The sequence below is a fragment of the Cupressus sempervirens genome, chromosome 5 (genome assembly GCF_028749045.1).
Source record: "Cupressus sempervirens isolate cs-2001-9-10 chromosome 5, ASM2874904v1, whole genome shotgun sequence".
Classification (NCBI taxonomy): Eukaryota; Viridiplantae; Streptophyta; class Pinopsida; order Cupressales; family Cupressaceae; genus Cupressus; species Cupressus sempervirens.
This window is the reverse complement of record NC_143122.1, coordinates 929,281,176-929,301,551: the sequence shown is the minus strand read 5'-3', so window position 1 is coordinate 929,301,551 and position 20,376 is coordinate 929,281,176. Positions and strand designations below refer to the sequence as shown.

Here is a 20,376-nt window from a genome sequence, read left to right as displayed (position 1 = left end):
TTGGTTTTTATAATCATTTTCTCCACAATAAATTATACTAAGTGACCTATTATATTTTTTCAAAACCATTATTGATTTAAAATTTATATCCCTCTGATTAAGTATACTTTTGTTCTTTTTTATTGGTGCTAATGCTTTCTAAAAAAAATTCCATTATTTTTTTAAGGCACGGTAGCCTCTGATAGATAGTCAAGCATTTTTGACATGAAACCAACTTCTTTTGTAGGATCATATAATTTTTTTTGAGACAGAGTTTTAGAACTGTGGACAAATAATTAAACAATGTTGTACAACTATGATAAAAGCACTTGAGAAAGCAACTTTATCAATTGATCATTTACAAGAGATAGAGATAATGGAGATGGAAGATGTTGCCAAATATGTACACAACACATCTACAAAAGTATATGCATTTCCACCCTTGCTATGATGATCATATTATGAACAAAGGTCGTAATACAATTTTAATCTCTGAAGAATATGTGATGTACTTACATCATTATGGAGAACTATACACATGGTCCATATGAAAATTTTACATCTTTCAATTTCTCACTTATTACTTTATATAGATAATTGTACTAGGAGATAGAGTTTTCCTTTCATCCATGTGTCAGATTAATAAATAAATGATTTAACTTTTTAGCTCAAATTCTTCTCAACTATACTTGCAAATATTTGAAACATTTTTCCTTGACCTTTGTGTTTGTATCATTAAAGCTTTTGCATAAGAAATATCATTAATATGTTGATCATTAAATTATGTATAAAATTAATGTGATATTTCTAACTATTAGCCTACTCTAAAGCATAATATTCATTTTATACTCATTTTAAGTGTAATCATTACCTCAATAATGTTTAGTAACCCTTCATTGTACACTATTCATGCTGAGAATAATTAACATTAATCAATGTCCTATTTATAAATGTAACTAATAGAATTATAAAACTACTTAAGGAACAATGTAATTGCTATATTGGTCTATTATGTTAAGAGGCATGTGTAATAAGAACAAGATACCCTCCTAAATGTAACTCTAAATGTAACACTAACCGTAACTCTAACTGTGGCCCTACTTTTTCCCCTAACCCTAACCCTAATCATAATTCTAATTCTTTCTCTACCCCTAACTCAAACTATAACCCTAATTATAACTTAGACTTTAACCCTATCTCATATTCTAACCCTAAACCTAACCCTAACCCTGACCCTTACCATAACCCTATCCCTTTCTCTACCCCTATCTCTAACCCTAACCCTAACCCTACCCCTACCCATACTCCAAACATTAACTGTAACTCTAACTATGGTCTCAAATTTCCTCTAACCATAATCCTAACCTTGACCCTGACCTTAACCCTTTCTGTACCCCTATCTCTAACCCTTACTATAATCCTAACCTTACCCTGACCTTATCTCTAACCTTAACCCTAACCCTAAACCTTTCTTTACCCATATCTTTGACCCTAACCCTAACCCTAACTCTAATCTTAACACTAACCCTAACTCTAAGCCTACCCCTACCCCTAACTCCACCCCTAAGTCTAACTCTAACTCTTAATACAACTCTACCATAATTAGAATATAACCCTAACCCTAACCCTAACCTTAACTCTAACCTTAAGCCTAACTCAAACCTGTACCCTAACCTCAACCCTAATGTAACTCCATATATAACCCTAACTCAATATATAAACCTAACCCTAACCATAACCCTAAATCTAACCCTTTCTCTACCACTTTGTCTAACTCCAACTATAATCATGACTGTAACCCTATGCTACCCCTAACTCTAACCATTATTCTAACTCTACCATAATTGTACTTTAATATTAACCTTAACCCTAACCCCAAATATAACCTTAAACTTGACTCAAAATTCTAACCTTAACCCTAGCTCTAACATTAACCCTAACTCAAACCTTAACCATAATATTAAATCTATTTGTAACTCTAACCCTAACCATAACCATAATTCTAGCCCAAACTCTATCTTGAACTCTAACTATAACCCTAACTCAAACTATAACCCTAACCCTAACCCTAAGTCAAACTCATGCTCTAACCCTTAACCTGACCCTAACTTGGACCATAACCCTGACCCTTTCTCTACCCCTACCTATAACCCTAGCCCTAACCCTTAATCTAATCCTAACCTTAACCTTAACTCTAATCCTAACACTAACCTTCACCCTACTCCTACCCCTACCTCTAACATAAATCATAATTAGACTCTCACCCTAATCGTAACCCTAACTCTAACTGTAACCCTAACTCAAACCCTTATGCTAACCTTGACCCTCATGCTAACTCTATATAAAACCTTAACTCTATACAAACATAACCCTAATGATAAGCTTATTCCTAACCCTTTCTCTAACTCCAACCCTAACCTTAACCCTAACTATAACCCTACCCCTACCTCTAATAGTAGCATTAAATCTAATTATACCATAATTGGAATTTAACCCTAATTGTAATGGTAACTCTAATCCTAACTAAAATTTTAACCCTTACTCCAAACTCTAACTCTAACACTAACTCAAACCTTGACTCATACTCAAACCCTAAATCTAACTCTAATCCCAACCATAATTATTATGCTCTTTCTACCCCTAACTCAAACTATAACTCTAACCCTAACCTTAACCCTTTCTATACATCTATCTCTAACCCTAACCCTAACCCTAACTCTAATCCTACCCTTAACCCTAACTTAATCCTAACACTAACCCTAACCCTAACCATACCCCTAACTCTAACCCTAAATCTAACTCTAACTATAAGTTTAACTCCACCATAATTAGACTTTAATCCTAACCTTAACCCTTACTTTAATCTTGAACCCTAACCCTAACTCTAACCTTAAACTTGACTTAAAACTCTAACCATGACCTTAACCCTTACTTTAATCTTGACTAAAACCCTAACCCTTATTCTAGCTCTAATTCTAGCTCTGACTTAAACCCTAACTCTAACTCTAAACCTACCCTTAATTATATTTGTAACCTAAACCCTAATTCTTATCCTTGTCCTTACCCTAACCCTAACTATATTTGTAACCCAAATTCTAACCGTAAACCTAACCCTAACCCTAACATTAACTAACTCTAATTCTAAACCTAACCCTAAATCTAACCCTAACAATAGGCATAATCCTAAAAATAGCCCTAGCCCTAACCCTAACCCTAACTGTAATTGTAACTCCAATAGTAACCCTAACTCTAGCTCTAATTGTAACCCTAATCCTAATTTAAATCTTAATGCAAACCCTAATTCTAATTCTAACCCTAACCCTAACCATAACTCTACTCTTGAATATAACATTTTACGTAACAATATCCTTAAAATAAAACTAAATTAATGTGATACAAATAAACACCATATATAGAATTAGAAAATAAAATATTGAAGAATAATTTTATAGTAAGTTTATACTACTACAATTTTATAGCAAGTTTATAGAACTATATTTTAAAAGAAAAAAAAATTGATACTAACCTTATTAAAAATAGAAGAACTAAAAGAATACTTTTCTTGTTGCACTCTGACTGCCACTAGCTTATATATACCTATATATATTATGCTGAGAGTAATTGTTCTCGAGGCACCTATTTTCATTAAATCCAAGGATTAATTTTTCTCAATTGAGATTTATGAAAATAGGCACCTCGAGAATGATATAAATGTATGTATGTATGTATGTACACACACACACACACACACACACACACACAAGCTAGTGTTGTAGAGCAAGGGAAAAAAAGAAGAAGCTATATGTGGCAATTGTTGTTTTCAAAAATTTGGGAAAAAAAGATGTCTTCACTTTATAATAATGTATATTATGTAAAATGGAATAATAGTTTAAGTATTGGATAGATCTACTGTATTACTTTAATTTTATCTTTTAATGTTTGAATCAATGTAATTGACATATTTCAAAAACATTATTAATTGATCATGTCTTTTGGTGGAATATTATAAAATATGACATAAAAAATCAAATGAAAATAAAAAGGCTACTAGATACTAGACAAACAAGAGCTATGATATAGCAGGAGTTTTGTCTACTGTTTAAAAAAGTGAAAGTTTGAAAAAAAAAATTACATAACACATGTCATACTTATCAAAAAGATTAATAATAATATCATAATCTATACAATAGGTTCTTTAGAACTTTGAAATATATATATATATATATATATATAGTGGAGGTTAATTTTTTAAAGATAGATTTTATATGAAATATATTTATTGAGATATAATATTAATCTTTATCTCTATATTATCTAAAAGGAAAAAAATACTTGCAAAAATATAACCAACCAATTCTAGAAAAAGATGATTATTTACAAAAATAAAATAGAAATAAAATAACTCTAGAACATTACAAACATAATAATAAATTTTTAAAAGGAAAAAAGAGAAAAACCACTACCAAAAATAACACCAGCAAATTAGAAAAAAGAAAAATCTTTTGAAAAAATAAAATTTAAATAATAAAACTCAAAAAAATTATAAATATAATTTAACAATTTAAAATACACTCAAACTAATTGTAAAAAATGAGGTGAAAATATAAGTCCGCATTGACTAACAAATTGTGAAAAAGAGAGAGATCAAAACAGAAGTCTCTTTGTGCAAAGATTTTCAAAAGGCTAAATTTACTAAACATTACATGTACCAAAGCATGATCTTAGAGTTACGATTTACTAATGTTTGTGATCATTTTGTGATCATTTTCTTTTTATGAAAACTTAGAATCAGAATGATGAAATTTTGATTTCCATGCTATCATTTTCATTCAAGGTGGACATGTTAGGTGGGCAGAGGCACAATAAAATATGAAACACAATGAATGTGTTGCGGCACAATATTTGATTGTCTTTTTATTGATTGACAAAAATGGATACACAACACTCCTTTTAGGCAAGTTTACAATCTCTAGAAATCTCTAACATTTGCCGACAAGACAATTATCTACAAGATTCTAGAAATTGCTATAGCCGACAACCTAAACCTAACCTAAACCTAAACTTCTAGAAACATTTATTGACGGATTAGAGTAGAAATTAATATTTCTAACACTCTCTCCTAATTTCTACTATCATCTATTGCAAAACTTCTTTAATATTTACAATTCTCAGAGCCTCCTTCAAAATTTCAAACTGTACTTGTGGTAAGGCCTTGGTGAAGATATCTACAAGTTGCTCCTCTGATTTTCAATGCTGTAGATTAATTTCTCTACTATTAACCAGCTCTCTAATGAAGTAATACCTTGTGTCAATGTGCTTTGTCCCCTTGTAAAACACATGGTTCTTTAAAAGTGCAATAGCAAACTTGTTATCACAATAGATTGTAGTAGGTCCATCTTGAGCTTGCATTAAGTCTTTCAAAATCCTTCACATCCATACTACTTGACATGCTACTATTGTTCCTACTACATACTCTGCTTCAGCTGATGAGAGAGTTACTACAGGTTGATTCTTTGATGCCCAGGCTACAACACCTATCCCAAGATGAAATGCATATGTAGATGTCCTCCTTCTATCCTCAGTACTCCCTAAAAAATCACTATTTGTATATCCAACTAACTGAAAATTATTTGAAGTAGAATATAAAATATCATGATTCATAGTTTCAGCAATATATCTCAAAATCCTTTTTCTTGCCTGCTATGTGAGTTCTTTGGTGAATCCATGAATCTAGAGATTAAACTCACTCCATACATAATATCTGGTCTAGTAGTAGTGAGATACATCAAACTACCAACCAATCTTCTAAATATAGTTGAATCAAAACCCTTCTCAGTATCTTCTCTATTTAATTTGGTGCCTACTACCACAGGTGTAGAAATTGGACAACAATTTATCAATCTAAATCTTTTCAAAATATCTTTTGCATATTTACTTTGGCAAATAAAAATTCCTTTATCATTTTGAGTAACTTCAATGCCAAGAAAATATTTCATCAATCCTAGATCTGTCATTTCAAATTCCCTTTTCATTGCTGATTTAAACATGTCAATAGATAGATTACCTGTGAAGATCAAATCATCAACATATAAACAAAAAATCAAACTCTGACCTTGTCCATTGATCTTGGTATATAATGTAGGTTCATTGGTGCTTCTCTTGAATCCATTCTTCATCATGTGTGAATCTATTCTACTATACCAAGCTCCTGGAGCTTGCTTCAATCCATAAAGTGCCTTCTTCAACTTATAAAATTTTTCTTCATGTCCTCTTATTTCATATCCTGTGGTTGCTGCACATAGACTTCTTCATCCAAATATCCATTCAAAAATGCTAACTTGATGTCCATTTGGTGAACCATCCATTTTTTTTGAGCTACAATAGCTAATACTATTCTAACAGTATCAAGTCTTGCTATAGGTGCAAATGTCTCATTATAGTCAACCCCATATTCTTGTGAAAATCTCTTAGCAGCTAACCTTGCCTTATATTTGTCTACATCTCCAATAGCTTTAAACTTAGTCTTATAAACTAATTTTACACCAATGCAATCTTTGTTCTTAGGCAAATCAACTAATTCCCATGTATCATTTCTCTCAATTGATTCTATTTCATCATTCATTGCATTAATCCAATGTTCTTCCTTAATTGCATCTTCAAAATATATAGGATCTTGAGTAAGTAAAGCAAAATTTGATTGCAAATCTAATTTACTTCCTTGATCATAAATCTCACACAACCTTCTAGTTTTCTTGCTTGATCTCAATTGTGCAAGTATAGGGTTTGAATTATTACTTACTTGTGAATTTGAAGATTCTCCATGCTCAACTTCATTTTCTAAGTGATCTCCTTGTGGACTTCATGGTGGAGTTCCTTCTTGGTCATTTGGTTGATCCTCTTGATCTTCATGCTCCTTTTTACCCTTCTCATCATATGATATTGTTCTAGCATTTGTAACATTTGTATCTATATTTCCATCCCAAGATTCATCCTCTTTGAATACAACATCCCTACTCACAATGACTTTTCTGGTGATAGGAGTAAACAACCTATATGCCTTAGATTTCTCATCATAGCCAATAAAAATACATTTCTCACTCTTATTATCTAACTTACTTCTAGTTTCTTTAGGAACATATGCATATGCAATATAGCCAAATACTTTGAGATGAGAAACACTATGAATCTTACCACTCCATGCTTGCTGTGGAACCATGTCCCTAACAATCTTTGTTGGACTCCTATTCAAAATATAAATAGCACAAGAAACTGCTTCAGCCCAATACTCATTAGGAAGATTTTTACCTTTCAACATGCTCCTTGCCATCTCCATTATTGTCCTATTTTTTCTCTTTGCAACACCATTTTGCTGTGGTGTGTAACTAGTAGTAAATTGTTTTTTTGATTCCATGATCCCTGTAATAATCTAAATATTCATTTGACTTATACTCTCCTCCTCTATTAGATCTGAATACCTTGATAGGTAAACCACTTTGTTTCTCAACAAAAGCCTTAAATTCTTTAAATTTGCCAAAAGTTTTAGATTTGTATTTAATAAAGTAAACCCATGTCTTTCTAGTAAAGTCATCAATAAATGTTAAGAAATAAATGCTCCTCACTAATGACGATGTTTTCATTGGACCACATATATCTGAATGTACAATTTCTAGAGGTACCCTTGCTCTATATGACATCCCTTTTGGAAAACTCTCTCTATGATGTTTGGCCAAAATACAACTTTCGCATGCACTTAATGATGCTTCAATTGGGGGTAAGCCTCTTACCATTTCTTTTATTTGCAATACAAATAATCCTTTGAGATTTAGATGACCATACCTCAAGTGCCATATCCATATTTGATGTTGACTTGCTACCTTGAAACTTGTTGCAACTTTATCAGACATATTGCTCTTCATCCAAAGTGGAAACATTCTATTATTTGTCATTTCAACCCTTGCAATCACCATGTTACTAGGAGGCATATCAAATATAGTGCACATTTTTTTCTCAAAAATAACTCTATAACAATTTTGGCTAAGCTGCCCCACACTTATAAGATTATGTTTCAAACTAGGTACAAAATATACATAAGAAATAGTTTTCTTACCATGCTTTGTTATAACATTGATTGTGCCTTTTCCACTCACTTCCACTATCTCATTATTTTCCAACTTCACTTCGGATTTAATTGATGTATCCAAAATTTCAAAAAACTCTTCATAGTCTGTCATATGATTACTACAACCACTATCCAAAAACCAAAAATCATTTGTGCTCTCTTGAGCTAAATTGCAAGTAATGAACAATGACTCAGAACTACTCTAAGAAAAATTTGCATTTTGTTTACTCATATCAGCTTATTTCTTTTTGCATTCATTTGCAAAATGTCCAAGCTTCTTGTAGTAATAATATTGAATATTTGATTTATCATACCTTTGTGATGTCTGGTTGTTATAGCTTCCCCTTGAATAAGAGTATTGATTTCTTCTTCCTCCTGAATCTAGACTCCTTTCTTCTTTTTGAAAATTATTTCTGCCTCTTCCTCTTCCTCTAAATCCAGCATTTCCTCTTCCTCTGCCTCTATCAAATGCCATTTGTGTTTTGATTGCATTCTCCAATTAATTACCATTACGCTTGTTCAACTTCTCTTCATGATTATACAAGGATCCAAACACCTCATCTATAGACAATGTTGTTAAATTTCTATATTCTTCAATTGCAACCACACCATTATCAAATTTAGGAGGCAAACTTCTTAAAATCTTTTCTACAACTTTTTGGTTAGAAAGCTCATCACCATTCATCCTTACTTGATTAACCACATTCATAACACGATTTGAAAATTGCTCTACAGAGTTAGAATCCTTCATTTATAAATTTTCAAATTCTCTTCTTAGTGCTTGCAACTTAACAATCTTTACCTTACTTGTACCTTGATAAGTAGTCTCGAGAATGTCCCAAACTTTCTTAGCTATAACAACTAGCTTAATTTTTTCAAGAACTGAGTCATCCAAAGCTTGTCCAATAATCTATAAAGCTTTTTTACTCTTTTGCCTATTCTCATCAAGCTTTTTCTTTGGTTAGCATTTAAAGTAGACTCATCTACAGGTTCAGCATAACCAGTTAAGATTATATCTAATAACTCAGGAATCAAATGTAAGCTTCATTCTAAAAGCCCAATCATCATGATTCTTTCCTGAGAACATTGGAATTGAAGCCTGAAAACTCCCTGAAGCCATGCCTGATAGAAGCTTATAAACAATATTCACAGATATAACAAACCCTAAATAGGGCAATAAGAAACTTGCAGATCTCACAATAACTTTATATCCCTTTCTCTGTTGCAATCCTCCTTATGCACAATCCTTCAAACTCCTCTTTTGAACTTGGCTCTGAATGTGGCTCTGATACCACTTGTTAGGTGGGCAGAGGCACAATAAAATATGAAACACAATGAATGTGCTATGGCACAATATTTGATTGTCTTTTTATTGATTGAGAAAAATGGATACACAGCACTCCTTTTAGGCAAGTTTACAATCTCTAGAAATCTTTGACATTTGCCGACAAGACAATTATCTACAAGATTCTAGAAATTGCTATAGCCGACAACCTAAACCTAATCTAAATCTAAACTTCTAGAAACATTTGTTAACGGATTAGAATAGAAATTAATATTTCTAACAGGACAGTGATGATGGAGGCAGGATGTCAGGGAAAACATGGTCACCATACACAGCCACAGGAAACGTTAGAGAGAGGTGAGGCAACCCAACTCCTCTTTTCAATATACCCACCACTCTTTCCATATTCGGTCTGCCATTCGGATCGGGATGAGAGCACAACAATCCCACTTTCAGAAGCCGTTCCATTTCCTCCGCATTGAAATCTCCACCCAGTTTCTCATCTGCCGCATCAAGAATCCTGTGCTGCCCATGTAAGTGCCAGACCCATTCAACCACTCTGCAGTTGTGATCAATCAAGCTCCAGTCCGCCGGACGTCTACCACACGCAATTTCGAGAAGCAATGCTCCAAAACTAAACACATCGGACTCTCTAGTAGCCTTTCCCGTTGTCACGGACTCTGGTGCAATATACCCAATCGTACCCACAGCCGTGGTTGTACGTCCATCTTTTTCACGTTCCATCATTCTGGCAAGCCCGAAATCACCCAGCTTCGCTTTGAAAGCTAAATCCAACATCACATTGCTCGCTTTGATATCTCTGTGCAGAACACTCCCATGCCGATCCTCGTGAAGATAAAGCAGAGCAGAAGCCACATCACAGGCTATGTTGTATCTTCGATCCCAATCTAGCCCAAATTCTGACTTCTCATGAATATACTTGTCCAGGCTTCCATTTGAGAGTAGCTCGTACACCAGAAGCAAGTCGCCTTTTCGATGGGACCATCCCAGAAATTTCACAAGATTGTGGTGAGTGAGTTTACTGTTTATACTAATCTCTGCTATGTACTCACGTTTCCCTTGCCTTGAGGATGGAGATATTCTTTTCACGGCCACAGCTTCACTTGTGCCAGGCAAAGTAGTGCATTTGTAGACAGATCCAAAGCCGCCAGAACCAATGATTTTGTCATCGCTGAAGTTGTTTGTAGCAGCGAGCAGCTCAGCATATGGAAACTTGTGAGCAGACTGAGCTGCCTCTCGAAGTAATTTGTTGAACTCCTCGTCACTCTCCTCAGCCTCACTTGTGCGACATTTCCTCATTGAACATCGCAACCTTCCAGCAAAGATAAAACAACATATAACGATGATGAAACAGCCCAAAGCCACGGATATCCATACTATGTTTGCAGAAGGATTCCTTCCTCCCGGAGTAATTGGTTTAGAGATATTCCCTTCTGCTACTGAAATCTCCCAAGAGTACTGACAAGACAAGTTCCAAATGTAAACTGTGTGAATCTCAAATGAGTGTGCATTGGATGCTGAAAACCCAACCTGGACGTTCTGGGGAAGGAATCGGCGGAGATCTATATCGTAGCACAAGATTGGCAATTTAGGTTTAGAAGTCCTACTGCCATTTGGGTTAAATGAAAGAAACACTTTGAGCTTCTCCTCAACGCCATCATAATCCACCCATGCATCCCACTTTTCTCCATTTTTGAGAGAGGTGTTGCTGTAAAGATCATTGATCGAAACTGTTTCCTTGGATTTTCTGCCGTCGATGTCGATTCCCACATGGTTGTCATCCGGATCATATGGAAGATTCTTGAATGTATCAAACTCCACGGCAACAATCTGATTCGATACATTTCCATCTGTTGCAGATGTAAAGAGGCCAAGCCATTCTCCAGAAGAATTATTGGGAGGTTCCAATTGAGGAGGTGCGAAGAAGAAAGTGAGCCCATCGCCAGTGAACTTATAATCATCATTGATCTTTGAAATGGCGAACTGAAAATAGGTTGAGAAATCCGCCAAAGCTTTGGAAGAATTGTCCCACAGTGGAATTAACTTGTTATAAGTTGCCCATCCATGGCCCCGTACTTTATCTCTGCCATGTAAATGGTTGACAGTAAGCTCTATTCGATCCTCATCAAGCATAGTATCTGCCGACGGATCAATACCGATATTGGTTTTTGGAGGGAAGTGAAATCTTGTTACTCCTCCATCCGTTCCATGAATGAAAAAAGAGGAGGCAGCTATAGAAACTATAAACAATGGGGCAAACTGAACTCTAGTTTGAAGACTAGCCATCTTAATTATTGATCTCTTTTACTGCAAATGGATAACAACCATTTAACTGACGTGAAATCTTAGAAGGAGCCATTACGGTCATACGTAATGTTAAGCTAGTCTAAAGTGGCGTGTAATATGATTCAATACTCTTGAGAGAGCATTTGATTGACTGCTGTTAGTCTTTTCTACGTTCTAGAATTAAGTGAGGCGCATAACATTTGATTAGAACCTTCGCATATATTTTTTAATTTTCCTGGCGAAATATATCTCGTATTACTTGCGATGATCAATTGTTTTCTTCACGAGGAATCATCGATATAATGTTTGATTTTCAATTTCAACAATTTTTTTGTAGAGAGAGAAAGTAAATTGTTGTGAAAATGTAGGTAGTAATACGAGATTATCTATTGATTCCTGGTAAACTGGAAAATTGGTGATCGTTTGTAATACGACATTATCTATTCCGTCGTGGAGTAAGAAATATAAAGTGAAGATTTCTAATCTTATTACTTTAGTGCCATCTGCGCGTTATCAATCTAGAAACTAGATATCACTAAACAACAGTCAACGAACTGTTTTGTCACGATTACCCGGCACACAAGAAATTTCTTTTACATTAAAATATGACTGTGACTGCCAATCCTTTGAATGGCAGACTGAAACACACCCATGGATGGTCTACATTAAAATTACCATTATATCTTTTTCCTCGCTCTTTTTTTTCGGGGATTGTTGAAAATAATAATTAAATATTTGGTCAATATTAATATTTTAGTTTTGATCATGTTTAAAAACACAAATCTTCATAAACTAGCACTCACACCTTTAAGGGGTGGCAAGAGTTAATCAAATAGTAAAATATATATCAAATGATCAATATTTTGATATCTATTTTTCACTATTGTTTCTCTTTGATCTATACTATCTTAAACTTGTATGGTATATCTATTTGAATTTTTATCTTTATTTAACACAATTAAATCTATTGATGTCCTATTACATGTTATAGTACCCTACCAAATAAGTTTACTTGTTGCTTTTAAAAAATAAAAAATAATTATCTACAAAAATCCTATAAAAAATATGATGTTGATATTTTTTCTTTTAACTTACAAATTTACAGGTATGTGAATTATTTTATTACATGTTCCTAAGAGAGATGTGAAACTTCAAGAGAGGGATATACACCATAGACTTGGATACAAATAATTAATCCATCCATCTATCAATCTATGTATATGTTGTCCATCTACCACCTCATATATATAGTTTTTTTTCTATCACTTTATCTACCACTTCACCTCTCTCCTTTTCCTCTTTTTCTCTACCTTATACACACACATAAAAATACTCTCTCCCTATTTTACATTCACTATTTTAATCTCTCTCTCCTCTATTTCTATTATGCATATTACTCATTTTCCTTTCATTCTTCCCTTACCTATATCTTCCTCCATTTTCAATTATTTCTCCTCCTTTCTCCTTCCCTTTCTTCTCTTTTTTCCTCATATCCTTCTCCACCTTTTTGTTTCTCTCCATTTCCTTCTCCTTCTCCTTCTCCTTGTTCCTCTCCTTCTCCTATTTCTTCTTCATCTCCTTCTTTTACTTCTTCTCCTTCCTCTTCTTCTCCTTCTTCTTCCCTTTTTGTCCCCCTCTTCTATCACCTTACATCCCTCTCCTTCTCCTTCATTTTCCTTCTTGTTCTCTACGTTCTACTTCAACTTCTCCTATTTTTTATTCATATTCTTCTCCTTCTTCACTTTCTCATTCTTCTTTTCTTCATCATTTTCATCGTGGTAGTCTCCCTATTTGTCCTATCTTCTTCTCCTCTTTCCCCACTTCCTCCTACTCTTCATTTTCATCATCTACTTTTTGTTTTCTTACTTTTGTCTTTCTACCTCTCTCATTTATCCCTCATGTCCTTATCCTCCATATTCTTCTTCTCCTTAACCTCTTTCTCTATCTCTCTCTTATTGTCATTCTCCTTCACCTTCCTCATTTTATTCTCCTTCAATTATTCAAAGATTGATCTATCATGTCGTTTGTATCCTTCTTTTAGAAGAAAATTTCTCATTATTTAGGTAAATTATTAAAGAAAATTAGTTATCGAAATTGATTGAATTTCTTGTTCTATCTAGCATCCCATCTACAAGAATTCATCTACTATACTATCTCTAGATAAATAATGTTTTAAGGATAAATATTAATTTTTGAGATAATGGATGTTGCACACATTGCATAATATTGCTATATTGTATTATTTTATTTTATTATGTAATGTTGCACTTAGATGGACATGAAACATGCAAAGATTTTCATGGGATATACTTGATGAGTTGTATTGTAACACTGTTATAATATTTCATGTAATTATTTAATATTGGGAAAAAAAATTTAATTCCAATATTAAATGTGGGGTCAATGGGTTAGGTAGCATATGGTTTATGTAATACCAGTTATTGGTTTTGTGGGACGTGCTACTATATAAACAGCCACAAAGGTAATTGTTGGTGTAAGAAAGAAGAAGGAAAAGGCAAGAGTCAAGTGGGAAAAGGCTTGATAGGTTAGCCAAGGAAGCATTTGTGAAGCTTGAAAGCATGGCATGGGATTTTTGGATTCATGCTTGTTCACATGGATTACTTGGTAGTGGCTATGGCTTTGAAGGCTTCCATAATTGTATTGCACTGGTATTTTTGCTAAATAATACATAGTGGCGGATGCTTTTTGGAGGCTTAACTTTTCCCTCAATGAGGGTTTCCTAGGAAATATCTTGTGTCACATTTTTTTGTGGGTATGTTATCTATTATATTGCATTTGAATTTTAAGTACATATTTATTTCAAATCTATTATGAGTTATGTGGAAATGGTTATATTCTTTATTGCAAGTTTTCTTACAAGTGGTATTTGAGCTATGGTTTTGTTATTGTAACCCTAGATTGAATCAATGGGAATGCATGAGAGGATAAAAGAAAGGGAAAGATATATTAGATGTTTATTGCAAATCTAAGGGTTTTGGGTTTGTTGTTATGATGAAATATTGGTAGATTTTTGGGCATGTGAAATTTTTGGACAAAAGCATTTTTTTGATGTTTCATTTAAATGAGGTTTTCATGGGGTAGCTTGCATACATGACCTCCTTGGTAAAAATAGACCCCACTATTGGATCTCGGTTGATGTTTTCATAAATTTGATATATAATATGATCTAGCTTTGCCATGTTCAGAGGAGCTAAAAGAGTTTTTAAGTTTCAACTCATGATGGCCATCAAAGTTAATCCCATCAAAATTTTTATCATAAAAAAAGGAAAAAAAAATCATAGTGAAAATGGTAAAAAGACCATCTTAGTAAAATGATCATAACTTTCTCTTAGGATATCAGATTTTAGATTTATTATATGCATTGGAAAGCTAATTTAGAGAACTACAATTTGATCTATGTTTGGTTCTATGATTTTAAAAAAAAATTAGGCTCTAAGAGCCCTAAAGTTAGATGTTGTTTATTTTGAGCACAAATTAGGACATAACTTGGGCGTACAGTGTTGGACTTTAGACTTCAAGTAGTCAAAGGAAATTTTTTGGAGAGCTCTACACATTGGTTCAAATTTGGTGTAGGTTTGGCATGGTCTATTTGGTGATATATTGATCTAAAAAATTTATGATATATATATTGACTAAGGTAACATTATGAGTTTGTCATGCCCAGAATTCAAGGCAAAAAGAAAATTATTTTTTACTAAGTTCAAAAGTTTAAAACAGATAAGGAAAAGGTGCAACTAAGAAATAACACATTCTCTTGATAACACCTTAAGACTACATCTGGGTTCTAAACACTAGAATAGGAATAGATCATTAATTTTGAATATTCGTAATTTAATTGATTCCAACGTTTATTTCATTATATGATAATCTCTCTCTCTCTCTCTCTCTCTCTCTCTCTCTCTCTCTCTCTCTCTGTGTGTATATATATATATATATATATAGTTTTCAATAACTCATACATAAACCAACCATCTACTAAATCTACTATGAGACATAAATTTGTAACTACCTTTAAGTAGCATGAATATGAATGTCATACATTATTTGATCCAAATATTTATAATAGTATAATTCAATTATTTTAATAACAACATAAACAATTTTAATTCTAATTATTCAAGACATTAGAGATAAAAGAACCCACTAAGAAAAAAATAACTTCTAGCATCTGAACTCGACTTCATTATTAACTAACTATAATAATACTCCTATTACTCTAATGAAGACTACACAATTAAACAAATAATGCAACTTGACTAACACTCTAACACAATTTATTTAATATATTCTCTAACATTCACTTTAACAAACAATTTCCACTAATAACACATCTAATTTATCTCAACATATCCTAACATATGATTATTCTAACAAACATCTACTAAAATAGCTAATATACAAAATATAACTTTAATAAGCTAACTTCAATTTAAAAGAAATAAATTACTAACTCTTTTTTTTCAAAAAAAAAAAACCAAAATTTGAACATATTAATTTCTATTAATTAACTTTACTAATATATAAATTAAATTAAATTAAATTACATGACATGACAAATCTAATATTTTAAAACTTTATTGAAAATCTAAACTAACCTAAATGTTCACTACTAACTAATAATAATTGAACTAACAACTTATTAAAACAAAAATAACTTATTTACTAAACATACTAACTATACTAATTTTAAAACTAAATTCCAATTTAATCATTAACAACTATATTTATAGACTAAATAAAAATAAATTTAAATTACTAACAAATTAGAAAGAACTAACTAATATTTAAATACAAAAAAAAAAAAAAAAAAAAAACTTTAAAAAAAAAAAAAAAATCAAAAAGTGACATAGCACTTATATAATATATTTATTAATAAACTAGTTCAAGGGCTCATCAGAGAAAGAACTAGCAAAAAAACTCTGAATCATTGCCGAAATACAAAAGTGTTAAAAGCTGATATGTCATACCAGGCATACCTACAACAACATACAATTTCTTTGCACTAAGCAAGAGTACCCAAAATATGATATATATCAATACTCAACAATGATCAGGGTCCAATTATGCCAATAAACCTCTCCTTCTGAAAGATTTAACTAAAATCAAGAGAGCTTTGAACCTCCTATCAAATTGGAGCATTTGTGAACATGTACAAAGAATGTGCAAGCTAATAGCCATGTGTCAATCAAATATATTACTAGTTTCTATTAAGCTCCATTCATCTTTGTTGTGTCCCAAATATGGCACTCTGCTAAGCATGGGAGTTTCAAAAAAATAATCTCTAAATGGCAAGATTCAAATATGTAGCCTTCACAACCAAGATTAGCTAGACAATCAACTAGTTTATTGCCCTCCCTCAGAGTATGAGAGAAACAAGTAGCTTGAAAAGAATCAATTAAATCTCAACATTGTTGAAGGATATAGGCTAGTTTCCAGTAATGAGAATATTGTGAGATACAAGAGTTTATAATTACTTGAGAATCACCTTCAATATGGATGGTGGAAACATTACATCTCTTTGCCAAAATTAGACTTGCCAATAGGGCATGAGCTTCTGCAAGGTTGCTAGTACCAACTGGTAAAACATCTGCTTTGATTGCAACTATTCACCTTGCCAATTTCTAATACAAGATCACCTAATCCTAACTTACCAGGGTTCCCATGAGAACAACCATAAAAATTTAACTTTAGAAAATTTCTAGAGGGGGGAGACCATTTTACATCAAGCCGATCAAATTGATGATTAGAATTCCAGTTTGCAGAGAAACCTGGAGGTAACTTAATTTGTTTCCAGAGTTTTCGAAGAAGATAATCCCAACTAGAAACTAAAATATTATTCATACAATTGAACATATTTGCATTTACTCTTTCTAAAATTGCATTCTCAATCCCATCTAGAATAGATTCTAGGTTTGATTTTTCATTGCAAAAAATGATCTTGCTACATTCCCACCAGATGGCCCACACCACAGTAGCTGGGATGCACTTCCAAATACTAGCAAATATAGGTCTTGAGAATAGAACTGGCCATGATTGAAATAGATCCCAAAGATTGTTTGGAAAAGGTAAAGACATTTGAAGCTTGTTCAACACAAAAACCCAACACTCATAAGCAAAGGGACACTAGAGAAGAAGATGATCTGTAGATTCTAGCTCCTTGTTGCATAATTTACAAATAAAAGATTCAGTAATACCTAGCTTGGACACCCGTTCACTGGTGAGTATTCTTTTTCTAAGGGCTAGCCAAGCAAAACATCCAGCCTTAGGCAACATAGTGGAGTTCCAACAAAAGGAAAAAGCTTTACACTTCTTGCTTGAATTATATGCTTGTTGAAGACCATAATAACCTTCCTTGATTGAATAATCACCACCTCTGGCTGAGGCCCATATAACTATATCTTCCCTATTAGAAAGAAAAACAATTCTTTCAGCAAGAGAGTCCCTCAAGGAACGGAGACTTGACTGACTAAGAAGATGTGTTGGAGGATCTTTCCAGAGAATCCTTCTTGAATGAATTTCAGTAGCTAAAACATAGTCCCAAAAAGAGGAGCCCCACTCAGCTTTTAGGACTTGGTGTGCTTCATCCAACTTTTCTTGTCTACATAGAGGGGGAAATCCATTCCATGAGTCTTCCCAAAACTTTACTTTCTCTCCACTATGAATTTCCCAAGTAACATAATTACAAACAATATCCTTTGAAGAGATCATAAAATTCCATATGGCTGAACCTAAAGGAGGATTAGACACAGTAAAAATTCTGGAAGGACTTGGAGAATCTAATTATTTTCATTGCATGATTGAACACCATTTTGCATGCGATTTTGTATACATTTGCCACACAAGCTTGCCTCCAAAAGCCTTATTTCTAGTAGCAATACCATGCAACCCCACAACCCCAGATGCCTTATCATGAATATTTCAAGCAAAGAAAAAAGAGGAAGCTTCTTTTCATCTGACGAATTTCCTTTCTGTATAAAGTCTCTAATAATATTTTTAATTTGCAAAATTGTAGAAGAGGGAGCATTGATAATTGACAAGTAATAGTTTGGGATAGGTGTTAGGACAGCTTTAGCTAACAAAATACGGCCTAACAAAGATAACCATCTAGCTTTCGAAGTAGAGATCCTAGCCCTAATTTTGTCAATGATAGGAAGCCCAAAAGTTGTCTTGTTTCCTCCCATAAAAAGAAGAATTCCAAGATAAATGAATGGGAGGTGATCCACCGAGAAACCCAAAGTTGAAGAAATCCTCTAAGCTACTACATCATTATTGTTGAAAATGAAAATTTTTGATTTGTTGGCATTGATTCTCTGACTAGAAACTTTTGAATATGGATCCAAGGCATATTTAATATGGTTAGCTTCCTTTACATTTGACGTACCAAAAAGAAGAGTATCATTAACAAATAGGGAATGGGTAACTGTAATAGATGCATGAGGAATCAAAATTCCTTGCCATAAGCCCAATTGTGAAGATCTATTGATGAATTTGTTGAAAGCATCAGCCATAAGAATAAATAGAATTGGAGATAGTGGATCACCCTGATGGATCCCTCGAGAAGAGGGAAAAAAACCAATTGACTCTCCATTAATAATGACTGAAAACCACGCACCAGAAATACAATTTTTGATCCATTTTCACCACTTATCTAAAAAACCAAAATTGGAAATAGCTTTAAAGAGGAATGACCATCTTACCCTATCATAAGCCTTCATCATGTTGAGCTTGATCACAAAACTAGACAACTTATGAGAATTGATAGAATGAAGAGTCTCATGTGTAACAAAAACACCTTCCCATGTTTCTCTTCCTGGCACAAAACCACCTTGATCTAAAGAAATGATATGAGCAATAAATTTCTACAACCTCATGTATATAGCTTTAGTAATCAATTTATAAATCATGTTTCATAAAGAGATAGGCCTAAAGTTAGCAAAAGAAGTTGGATGCTTAACTTTTGGAATAATAGCAATATTAGTTGAATTGAAACTCTTGATCATCTTGGCATTCCTTCTTGACTCTTCAATCACTGCTAGAAAATCAGAACCAATAAAATCCCAACATTTTTGATAAAAAAGAGTTGTATATCCATCAAGGCATGGGGCTTTGTCAGGTGGGAATGAAGATACTACTTTTTTAATTTCTTCCAATGTTAAAGGGGCAAGCAACATCTTATTATGATCTGCTACAATAAGAGGGGGAATACAACTAATAAAATCATTAATCAAATTATCATCAATAGGGTCCAAATGAGGGGGAGCAAAGAGATTTGAAAAAAGGTGAACACCTTCCTCCTTAATACCATTGTCATCTTCTATAAGATGACCAAATACTAAGTTCTTAATTGAAAAAATAGTGTTAACTGCCCTTTTAACTCTAGTAGTTTCATCAAAAAAAATTGTGTTCTTATCGCCATCTCTTAACCATAGTTCATGGGACTTTTGTCTCCAATAAATCTCCTCCCTATTGCAAAGCTCCTCCCATTCTTCTTTCAAGGATTTTTGCTCATGATATAAATCCAGACTAAGACCTTTTTGAATGATGATTGAATTTACCTTCTCAAGTTTTTTTGAGACATCTTGTTATTGCTTGAACACATTTTTAAAAACCTTTGCATTCCACTCCTTGATCATCCCTTTCATGTAACAAAGCTTTTTAGTGAACT

General features: G+C 33.1%; 1 protein-coding gene across 1 annotated transcript; it reads right to left on the bottom strand.

Annotated features, from left to right (window-relative positions):
* Positions 1 to 9,659: 9,659 nt before the first annotated feature.
* On the bottom strand, positions 9,660 to 11,690 carry LOC149559002 (L-type lectin-domain containing receptor kinase IX.1-like). The gene has a single exon (XM_089831195.1). It carries the CDS (start codon positions 11,688 to 11,690, stop codon positions 9,660 to 9,662), a length of 2,031 nt encoding a protein of 676 aa, XP_089687321.1.
* Between the last annotated feature and the right edge of the window lie 8,686 nt (positions 11,691 to 20,376).

Coding starts and splice junctions, on each gene's coding strand:
- LOC149559002 (XM_089831195.1), bottom strand. CDS start 11,690: ATGGCTAGTCTTCAAACTAGAGTTCAGTTTGCCCCATTGTTTATAGTT.